Source organism: Lithobates pipiens, unplaced genomic scaffold (genome assembly GCF_037356315.1).
Source record: "Lithobates pipiens isolate NorthernLeopardFrog02 unplaced genomic scaffold, aLitPip1_a1.2 Scaffold_8, whole genome shotgun sequence".
In the NCBI taxonomy this organism is placed as follows: domain Eukaryota; kingdom Metazoa; phylum Chordata; class Amphibia; order Anura; family Ranidae; genus Lithobates; species Lithobates pipiens.
The window spans coordinates 51311086-51322753 of NW_027507903.1; the positions used below are offsets into that span (position 1 = coordinate 51311086).

Below are 11668 nucleotides of genomic sequence, written 5' to 3' on the forward strand. Positions count from 1 at the left end.
CAAGGTGAGGAGTACAAAGAGAAATTAATGGTGCCTATAGTGAAACATGGTGGTGGCAGTGTCCTTCTGTGGGGCTGCATGAGTGTTGCTGGTATTGGGGAGCTGCATTTCATTGATGGTATCATGATGAATTCATAGATGTTCTGCTCTAAATTGAAAGAGAAGATGCTACCGTCACTCTGTGCACTTGGTCATCGTGCACTTTCCAACATGACGATGGTCTAAAAAACACATCTAAGGCCACTGTTGCGTTGCAGAAGAAGAACAAGGTGAAAGTAATTCAGTAGCCAAGTAGGTCTCATGATCTGAACCCATTCGGGGAACATCTATGGGAAATTCTGAAGAGACAAGTTGAGCATCATTCTCCATCCAGCATCCAGGCTCTAAAAGAGGTCATTCTTGAAGAATGAAAAAAGATAGCTGTTGCAATATGTCACCAACTTGTTCAGTCCATGCCTAGAAGGCTTGGTGCAGTCCTTACAAATCATGGAGGTCATACAAAATACTACTGTAGATGTTGTAGTTTCTGCTGGGGGTGTATTCATTTTTGCATCAACTAATTTAAATAAAAACTGATGATTTTGTAATCTAAATTATATTATTAATCTTACTTTCATGCAATGAGCTAAACAAATGTTCTATAAAACCCAGTTTTGTCAACATTTTTGAATTTTTTTTTATGTTATTTGAGATATTGATTAAAATCTTACTTTTCAAACGGGAGGATCTCATTTATGCTGAGCACTGTATATCAATCCTGAATAATATTTAACACCTCCTGGCTTCCATCTCAATGGGCTTTAATTTTCCAGGAAGTGACCAGTCATGTGACCACCGCAATTAGCTCTCACATCGGTCTTATGATGGGCTCCCGATCAGAAGCCATCTTCAAGAGCTGTCTGTGACAGTTCAGTCATTGTGTTGGAAGTGTGCCGTAAGGAAGCTCAGCACACAACCTCAAACCTCATGCCACCATGGATGAATATGTGTGGTGGTTGGGTGTTAAAGTCTACTTTACTGCTGTATATAGGCTATGGCATTTTAGTTTAAAGCCATTATTTTCAAATACTTTTTTTAAGGATATATTACATTTTTAAGTAGCTGACTTCCATTTGTTGCATGTGGATGTTGCTCATAAACTGAGGTGGGTTGGTTATGTGTGGTGTTAGGTGGGGAAATGGGTTTATTTTCCTGTGAAGCATAATGGTTAATGCTTTAATATGATGTTGCACTTATTTCTGCAGAGCCAATTCCTAGTTGTTCGGACATGAGAGTAACATTCCCCTCAGCATGGAATGCAGTTCAGATTAGTGGCATGTCGCTGTCCGATTTTGAAGGCTGTCTAAATATAATCACTGAAGATGCTGATCTTTCCGTTGACCAAGCAAAGGCTGCTTTGGGAAAAGTAAAGCAGGTAAAATATGAAAGCGCTTTGAATTATCTACAAGCCTTGATCTAATATCATGTTGGGCAAAATTTGAATAAGAGAATATAAATGGAAACAAACATTTTGAAGGCTTATTTAGCACTTTATCTTTCTGAGAATTCTCAGAAACATAGATTAGACCTAAATCAAAGAAACACAGGGGGAGATTTACTAACACTGGTGTACACAGAATCTGGAGCATCTGTGTATACTTACCAAGCAGCTGCAGCCTGGGTTCACAGAGATGCGGTGAGGAAAACTGTGATTTGGACATCCAGAAATCACATGCGATTCTTTGAAGTGTGATTTGAGCCCATTCATTTTGTATGGCTCAAATCGCACCACACCCACACTAAAAAAGGTGCATGCATCTTTTTTTGCTGCCCTTGAATCGGATGACATGGGAATTCACACCCATGCAATGCAATTTAGCCAATCACACTGCCTTTTGCAAACCTTTTTTGAAGTGTCGTTAACTTAACATTGACACCTGCAGCATTTTGCATGAGTGGAGTGTGATTGTGATGCGATGCGGGAAGCGCACAGAAAACGCTGTGAATCCCACATCACGTCAGTGTGAACTGGAATTCTAGGCTTTATTGTCAAAGCTTAAAAGAACAAGCTGAAGTGAGAAGCTGATTGGTTATTTCCGTGTTCACCATTTTTTTAATTTTTTTATTCTGTTTATGATTTTTCATGTAACATTACAAACATTGAGATGTGCCCATGCGGCACTATCTCTACTTGGCCTAACATGGCCAAGGACCATCTTACTAACAAGTCCAACTCTCTATTACAACATTCAGAACAAACATCCCTCCCCTCCCCCCGAAGTCACAGCTCAGTTAAAGCGGTTGTATACCCGCTGATTTTTTTTGCTCACCTGCAAAGCAAAAGGCATAATGAGCTAGTATGCACCGCATACTAGCTCATTATGAAATACTTACCTTAGAACGAGGCCTCGACATCTGTCCCGATCCACGCCGAGGGAGCTGACATGTTCTCTCTGTGTTTCTTCCAGGTATCGCGGCTCCGGAGCCGCGATATCGTCACTCCCGCGCACTCTCCGGCAGGGTCCGGCGTCTGCCGGGCTTCCAGCCAGGAATCTCCTGTGCGCATGCACCGCTGCAGTCAGCGGCGCATTGTGAGGGGAATATCTCCTAAACTGTACAGGTTTAGGAGATATTTTTTTTACCTACAGGTAAGCCTTATTATAGGCTTTCCTGTAGGTAAAAGTCCCCAATTTCACTATACAACCACTTTAAGTAGTCCATTCCTTGTTCCTGAATACATCATAAGTCAGCAACACAACTTGTCACCGATTTACGGGACCTCATCATATGACCCCCTTATGGGGGTTTCACTTTAAATAAGTCAGCTCATATTACTTTTCCAGCATGTCTTAATGATCTTATATATCTATGTGACTCAACATTTGTTATCCCTTCCTTGTTAGCCTACAGTTTCCTTGGATTTGTATCATGCCTGCCAGACTTTATCAAATTTTTTCCCCGCAACCCCTGGCCACATATGTCGCCTTGTAATGTGGCATCATGGAGTTAACCAGGCCTTTCCAGTACACCAAACGCGGAGCCCTTGTTTTTTTTCCAGTTGAGCAGTATGGCTTTCCTCCCATAAAACAATAATATGTTTAGTAGGGTTCTTAACCTCCCTGGTGGTATGATTAGTTCTGGTTTTAGGTGCTGAAAGCGGTACAATTATTTTGCATGGAAATTTGGCGTTTTATATTGTAGTCCTGTAATTTTTAGGAATAACTCTCTTAAATCTGTTCAAACCAGAGTCTAGCAGACATCCCGGGTATGATAAAGTTTATAATATAATAAAGAATAATAAAAGTTATTCAATAATGTAATCAAATCCTAAAACACTGAAAAAGGGACACTTTTTGGTTGCTATGAACAATCTCCAAATTTCAGGCAGAAAAAACAGTATTTATAATATAAAAGTGCATGCAGGGCACTGCACAGACCACTAGGGACAAAGGAGGTGTGTAATTTTTTTATACAGTACTGTAATCTCTAAGATTACAGTACTGTGTGTGTTTTGTGTCTTTTTACTTTTTTGAATTTGGCACTGATCTCCACTCCCGTGCGCCGTAACGTTGCAGGGAACGGAGCTCGGTGGCATTCGGCACTGTGTGAATGGAGCGGAGGACAGCTCGATCACACAGCGCGGAGGACATCGCTGTATCCAGGGGACAAGGTAAGTAACTTCTCCGTGTCCTCCCTGTATCCAGCGATGCGATCCCGAGTCTGGCTCGGGGTTACTGCTCGTGGAACTAAAATCCCAACCCGAGCCAGACTCGGGATCACACTAGGGAGGTTAATGCCCTCAATGGTACTACATTCTGATTTCCGACCAATATTGTTGGATCTGCGGACACAGCCAGAAAACGTGGTCAACCTCAGTAGACGAGTGTGAGCATCTCCAATACTCCCCTGAGACCATATTCAAGATCTTGGCTATTCTAGCCTGGGTGTAATAACTCCTATGTAGGAATTTAAATTGTATTAATCTGTCTCTTGTGTAGACTAGATGCTTAAATGGTTGTGTCCAAAGGTCATCCCAATCCTCCCCCCGTATCCGTGTTCACCAGTTTTAGTAAATCCCCTTCATAGTGTTGTTGCACTTTATTTGGAGGAATGGATGGCTCATTCTTTAAAATTGTTCCATTGATTGTTGTTGTTTGCATTGCAGTTGTTTGGACCAGTGAAGAGTATGAGTCTGGTAAACATCCTGCAGATGGGGCAACTCATCACTCATATGGCTGAAAAAGATTTAAATGAGATTGATACATCGGATTGGACAGTTGTGTCTTTTCTGGGCAGAATGAACAGCTGGGCCCCTAAACAGGTCTGACATATAAAAAATAAAAACTGTTTTATGATGTTTAAAAAAGAAAATGTTTTTTTTGTGATAGATTTATGATGAAGGCTCTTGTGCTTTTTGTTTGTTACTCTCCTCCAATTATCAGACTTCTCTGCATCTGACAGTGAACATCCTCATAATCTGAGCTTTTATCTACAGATGAAGACTTTAGTGCTCAACATCCTCAAAGAGCACAAGAAAGGGGCATCAGACCTAGATCTGATGGAAATAACAGCTCTTGGACATCTGCTGTGTGGTCTCGGAGTACAGGAACTCAAACAAATGAATATTCAGGAGTTCAGGTCAGTTTGCTTGATGTATGTGTCATAGTAGGTCTTGTTTGATGAAATGTTCCATATTACATTATAACACATCATGTCCATGTTTGTTTCTTGCAGCCAGGCAGCTGTATTCGTGGGAACCCTGAAACTAAAGTGCTTTGAAGCTCAGCTAGAAACCTTAGCAGATCTAATAACATCCAGCTCAGCATTTGGTGTGGTGAGCCGATGGGGCCCGGAGATCTTCACTGAGATTGGAACACTTGCAGGTGAATCATTATTATTATCACGAGTGCCCTTCAGCTGTTTTTATTCAAAGGCCTTCCTATATAAAAAAAATAGCTGTGTGACTTTCTCAAACAGGCATATCTATAACCTTCAGGTCTCCAGTGCAAGAAACCATGAAGGTCCCCTGACCCATAGTATGATGGGGGGTATTGTGAAAGGATGGGTGGCAGTGTGACGGGGCAGTATGATGGGTCACTTTGACAGGAGGAGGGCAGTTTGACCAAAGAAGGGTATCTGGAAAGTGTGACCGGAGGGGGGAGTATGATAAGAGGTGGCACTGTGAAAGAAGGGGGTCTGTGTGACAAGAAGGGCAGTATAATTGGGGCAATGTGACAGGAGGGGGCAGTATGACGGGGAGCAGTATGACAGGGGTCAGACTGACAAGAGGGCAGTGTGATGGGGGATATTGTGACAAGAGGGGGCAGTGTGACAGGAAAAGGATACCTGGGAAGTATGATAGGAGGGGGGCAGGTAATGAGGGAGCACTGTGAAAGAAGGGGGGCTGTGTAACAAAGGGGGCCAGTATGATGGGGGTAGTGTGACAGGAGGGGTTAAATATGACAGAAGGGGGCAGAATTATGAAGGGGCAGTGTTACAGGAGGGGGGCAGTATGACAGGAGGGTATTGTGCCAAGGGGGCAGTGTGGCAGGGGACAGTGTGACAGGTGGGGCAGTATGACAGGTTGGGGGCAGTGTGATGGGGAAATAGTATGATGTGGGCAATGTGATAAAAGAGGAGCTATGTGGCAGGTGGGGGAGGCAGTGTCACAGGTGAGGGGCCAGTGTCACAGGTGGGGAGGCAGTTTGATAGGTGGGGGGCCAGTGTCACAGGTAAGGAGGCAGTGTGATAGGTGGGGGGCCAGTGTCACAGGTGAGGAGGCAGTGTGACAGGTGGGGAAGGCAGTGTCACAGGTGGGAAGGCAGTGTGACAGGTGGGGATCCAGTGTCACAGGTGGGGAGGCAGTGTGACAGGTGAGGGTCCAGTGTCACAGATGGGGGGCCAGTGTCACAGGTGGGGAGGCAGTGTGACAGGTGGGGAAGGCAGTGTCACAGGTGGAGAGGCATTATCACAGGTGGGGGGGCCAGTGTCACAGGTGGGAAGGCAGTGTGACAGGTGGGGATCCAGTGTCACAGGTGGGGAGGCAATGTCACAGGTGGGGAGGCAGTGTGACAGGTGGGGAGGCAGCGTCACAGGTGGTGGGCCAGTATGATAGGTGGGGGGCCAGTGTGACAGGTGGAGAGGCAGTGTGACAGGTGGCGAGGCAGTGTCTCTAGCAGTGAAAGGGTTAATGATTACCAAAAAACAATTTCAGTGCTATTTTTAACAGACCAAAAGATAGCAAATAAATGGTTTTTTTTAGGGCTTACATAAACTTTAATAATGAAATGTACCTTATTCTACTATTACTGTCCACTTTAACTATGTATTTTGGTGATTTTAGCTGGTCTTCCGGACATCGTGCTGTCTTCTTTAGTTAGAGATCAGATTCAAGGATTAACGCCTGATGCAATAGCCCTCATTCCAGCACCAAAGTTTGCTGTAAGTAAATGTACTTTATAAGTCATATCAATATGAGGCAACTGTACAAGCTCTAACCTTTTCGTTTAAATAATAATTTCCGTAAAGATTGCATTAGTGGTATAAATTGAAGGCCTCGTGCAAACAGGGCATTAAAAACGTGGCTGTTAGATGTGTTTGATCTTTGCCTCTAAACGGCCCTCTGTTAGCCTGTGCATTCATGTATATATAGGTGTTTACAGGCATTTAGAGGCTGCAGTGTTTAGAGGCAGAAAAAGCCCATGATTTGAGAGTGTTCAGGGGAGGAGCACTTTGGCAGAAAAAATGATAAATGCGCCTAAACGCTAGGTGCCTTTAGCGCTTAAGCGTTCATTTCAGTGGCCAGATTAAATTAATATTAAATTAATATTCTGGCCAATGGAATAAATTAACCCCCAACACTTGATGTGCCTAAATGCTTTTGCAAAATGCAGCTTTAGGAGAGTTTTTTATGCTACCTTTTCATTCCCCTAGAGCATAAAGGCCTAAGGCCCCTTTCACACTTGTACAACTTGTCCCACGATTTGGGACTGCAATGTAGCATGACAAATCGTTCCCCATGATTTCCAATGACAACTATTCATATTAGAACAACTTCAAGTCATTCCGACTTCAAAGTAGTCCCTGCACTACTTTGGTCTGACTTTAATGCCAGTTACACAGGCATTCCCTGAAATCGTGGCAAAATCGTGGCCACTAAATTGCGTAAAATTGCGCGACTTTGAACTCGCATTTATGTGAAAGGGGCCTAAATGAAAACTCTGGAGAATATGGGAATTTACCAATTTTTTTTTGATTCAAAGCATTCGAATTGATAAATTTTGAATCGTTCGAATCGAAAACTTTTGATTTTTTTTTCTTTTTCAATTCACTTTCAATTAATAAATCACTGGGACCAGATGGTTTGCACCCGAAGGTACTTAGGGAACTCAGCCAAGTAATTGCCAGACCATTGTCCCTAATTTTTACTGACAGTCTACTGACGGGAATGGTACCAGCAGATTGGAGAAAAGTCAATGTAGCACCAATATTTAAAAAAGGGCCAAAATACATCCCTGGGAATTACAGACCAGTTAGCCTAACATCAATAGTATGCAAGCTCTTGGAGGGGATGATAAGGGACTATATACAAGATTTCAGTAATGAAAACGGTATCATTAGCAGTAATCAGCATGGATTCATGAATAATCGTTCTTGCCAAACCAATCTATTAACCTTCTATGAGGAGGTGAGCTGCAATCTAGATAAAGGAAGGCCCATAGGCGTGATGGATTTTGCAAAAGCATTTGACACAGTTCCGCATAAACCTTTACTGTACAAAATAAGGTCCGTTGGCATGGACCATAGGGTGAGTATATGGAGTGAAAACTGACTACAAGGCCGAGTTCAGAGGGTGGTGATAAATGATTTATACTCAGAATGGTCAGGGGTGGGAAGTGGTCCCCCAGGGTTCTGTGCTGGGACCAATCCTGTTTAATTTGTTCATAAACGACTTGGAGGATGGGGTAAACAGTTCAATCTCTGTATTTGTGGATGACATTAAGCTACGCAGGGCAATAATTTCTCCTCAGGATGTGGAAATCTTGCAAGAAGATATGAACAAATGAATGGGGTGGGCAACTACATGGCAAATGAGGTTCAATGTAGAAAAAGGTAAAATAATGCATTTGGGTGGCAAAAATATGAATACAATCTACTCACTAGGGGGTGAACCTCTAGAGGAATCTAGGATGGAAAAGAACCTGGGGGTCCTAGTAGATGATACAGCAAGCTGCTGCTAACAAAGCAAACAGAATATTGTCATGAATTAAAAAGGGGATTAACTCCAGAGATAAAATTATAATTCTCCCGCTCTACAAGACTTTGATCCGGCCTCACCTGGAGTATGCTGTCCAGTTCTGGGCTCCTGTCCTCAGGAAGGATGTACTGGAAATGGAGCGTGTACAAAGCTAATAAAGGGTCTGGAGGATATTAATTATGAGGAAAGGTTGCGAGCACTGAACTTATTCTCTCTGGAGAAGAGACGCTTGAGAGGGGATATGATTTAAATTTATAAATACCGTACTGGTGACCCCACAATAGGGATAAAACCTTTCCATGGAAGGGAGTTTAATAAGACACGTGGCCACTCACTGAAATTAGAGGAAAAGAGGTTTAACCTTAAATTGCGTAGAGGGTTCTTTACTGTAAGTACGGCAAGGATGTGGAATTCCCTTCCACAGGCGGTGGTCTCAGCGGGGGGCATCGATAGTTTCAAAAACTATTAGATAAGCACCTGATTGACTGCAACATACAGGGATATACAATGTAATACTGACCAATAATCACACACATTGGTTGGACTTGATGGACTTGTGTCTTTTTTCAACCTCACTTACTATGAATGTGGCAAAGTGAACAAACAAAGGAAAAATCTTCATCAAATGGTTACAATGACTCTTTAAATCCCCTTTGGCTTAACTAAAACAGCATTATTTCAAAATGGTACTCTAATAACACACACAGTCTTTGATTTCAACAATATGTGTACAGTTACAATTCGACTGGAGTTCGATGTAAAATTTGATTTGAATTTCAGTCCAAATTTCTGAAATTTGGACAAATTTTGTTTTTGTTATTCAGAGCATTCAGTAAAATGTGTTTATATTGTAATTCGGTATTCCAATATATCCAAATCTCCAAATAACGAAAAATTTGTCTGAATATTAATTCGGAATGAAACAAACCCCACATGTCTGGCGGGCGCCGCTGGATGGATTTGTTCTAGGTAAGTATTTCATAATGTGCTAGTATGCAATGCACACTAGCACAATACAACCTTTGCCTTTGCCTTTGCTGGGGATTGTTTTTTTTATACATTATTTTGCAAGCTATGGTTTAATACCACTTTAAGCTTTGACAGTAAAACCTGGAAGCTGATTGGTTACTATTCACAGCTGCACCAGATAGTGTGACCACCGGTTTTATTAAATCCCCCCCCCCAGGACCATGGGGAATTAACGTAGCCACCCTCTAACAGGAAGTCAGATCACAGCATCAAAGAAAAAAAAAAAGAATATGGAGATTTGAAAGTGCCTGTGAGCATATACAGGTATAACATTTTTATTAGTGTCACTTTAACTACCTGTTGACAGAGGAGGCTTAAAGAGGAAGTAAACCCTGTTGGGTTTACTTCCTCTTTGATTCCCTGCAAAGGTAAAGCATAATGGACTACTATGCATCGCATATGAGTCCATTATGTGTCACTTACCTGACACAGGAGTCAGCGAAGTCACCACTGTCCCCTGTAGTCCGCAGCATCCATCTTCTCGGTGGTTCTCGCTGCTCCGCCGCTGTCATTCGGCGAAGCCATGATGACGTCACTGCCACGCATGTGCACGGGAGCCGCCACTCGCGGCATATCGCCGTTGACAGCGGCGTGCTCAGTGCGCCTGCACGCCTCTGTCTTTCGGCAAATATCTCCTAAACCGTGTAGGTTTAGGAGATATTTCTTGGACCTACAGGTAAGCCTTGATCTAGGCTTACCTGTAGGTCAAAGTTGGTTGTAAGGGTTTACAACCACTTTAAGCTGGCCATAGATGAGTAGATTTACTTCGTTCAGCCTTCATTTCAGCCCCTTTAACAGATTAATCCATCTGTACTGACAGTGCAGATCAAAAGATCCACTTAACTTTTAATCCCAGAGATGAAAGAATGTTCTTTTTTTAAATTATTATTATCCTTGTACAGAGGAGAAATGATAAATCAAAGCGTGTACTTTTTAATAACCGGAAAACACTTATTTTAAAAGTCCAAACTATGGGGAAAATATATATATATATATATATATTTTTTTTTTTCATTTTGTTGAATGTTTAGTCTATAGATTGCCTAGAAAAAAAAACATTTTTCAAGACAATTTACTGAGATTGTTTGTACTAACAAAAAAACAATATATTATTATTTAATTATCTGCTATTGCTGATTCGATAGGCCCATAGTTGAAATTTAAAAATTGCCTGGTCTATAAGTGGTATACAAGAGATGAAATGGTTAAAGGTTTGCTTGCCACTGATGGGTTCCATAAAACCTTTTTATGGAGCCCTGTGATTATTATTATACAGGATTTATATAGCGCCACCAGTTTACGCAGCACTGTGATTTATAGTTTTACCCCCCAGAACTATTTTCTTTTCTTCATTCTTGGAGATGTAACTATTATTACCAATATTAAAACTAATACTGTAATTCCATATATTGAATGCATCATTCCAGTGTGCACATGGGGGTTACCCTACTGGTAAAATTGACTAGTAGAGCATCCCCCAAATACTTATACTTGGCTCTATTTATTTGCTCAGCTGACTATTCAGTTACTTACTGTATTTATGACACACAGTAACAGACAAGATGCTCATATACATTACCCCTTATAGTAGCAAACACAGTGTAACAAGACGGTTCTGTTGGCAGGTTGTGTTCAGCCCAGCTCAGCTCTCCTCCTTCACCAGTGATCAGGCCATGGCAGTGACTCCTGAGCAGTATCAACATCTCAGCAGCCAGCAACGTCAGGCCATCTCTAGTGCTCAGTATGAAGGGGACGTTTATGAGGATCCTCGCGGTAAAGTACTTTTTCAGTTTTTTACTGCAATATATAAGATGACTCTGGAAATGGTTCTAAGTTGACCCTGAAGTTTGACCCAAAATTTCGAGAATGACTTGCAGTGCAGTGATTTGACTTTCTTCTTTTCCTCAGGAGAGAAAAACGTGGGATCACTTGTTGTTTGGAATCCTGCTATTCATGTCATGGTGCTGCTCTCATTCCTTCTCTGAGCTCCAGTATCCCAGCCTAGTTGGTTGGCTGATTAGAAAATGTTTTTGTAAAACAATGCTTATAAATCCCACTTGGATTTTTAATAAAATTACACAGCTAAAAATACTGAAAAAATCTATGACTTGATTTTTTTTTTTTTCTAAGAGTTTCCCAGTCTCACAAAGTTAACTGTCAAGGGAAAGTATTATAAAGTCAATTCACAAAGCTATTCAACATGCCAATCCCTCCACTGGCTTTAATTTGCCCAACAAATACAATTCCAAATACTAAAAGCAAAATTCAGATCCCTTCCACAACTCTGCCCCCCAGATACATCATCCCCTTCATCTCAGAATACCACCAAAGCCATCCTCTCCACTCCTCCCACATCAACCTCGTGTCCTCCTCCCATGCTTGCCTTTATGACTTCTCCACAGT

At 41.9% G+C, this 11668-nt stretch overlaps 1 protein-coding gene across 1 annotated transcript in view; it reads left to right on the forward strand.

The window, feature by feature from the left end:
• The window catches only part of STRC (stereocilin), an 82785-nt gene extending 71443 nt beyond the window's left edge, over positions 1-11342 (forward strand). The window contains exons 21-27 of the mRNA XM_077471297.1: positions 1245-1414; positions 4145-4300; positions 4475-4617; positions 4714-4862; positions 6323-6420; positions 10891-11038; positions 11174-11342. Coding sequence (XP_077327423.1) covers positions 1245-1414; positions 4145-4300; positions 4475-4617; positions 4714-4862; positions 6323-6420; positions 10891-11038; positions 11174-11250 — 941 coding nt within the window. The 3' untranslated portion in view covers positions 11251-11342. The remainder of the gene's footprint in view (positions 1-1244; positions 1415-4144; positions 4301-4474; positions 4618-4713; positions 4863-6322; positions 6421-10890; positions 11039-11173) is intronic.
• The last annotated feature ends 326 nt before the right edge of the window (positions 11343-11668 follow it).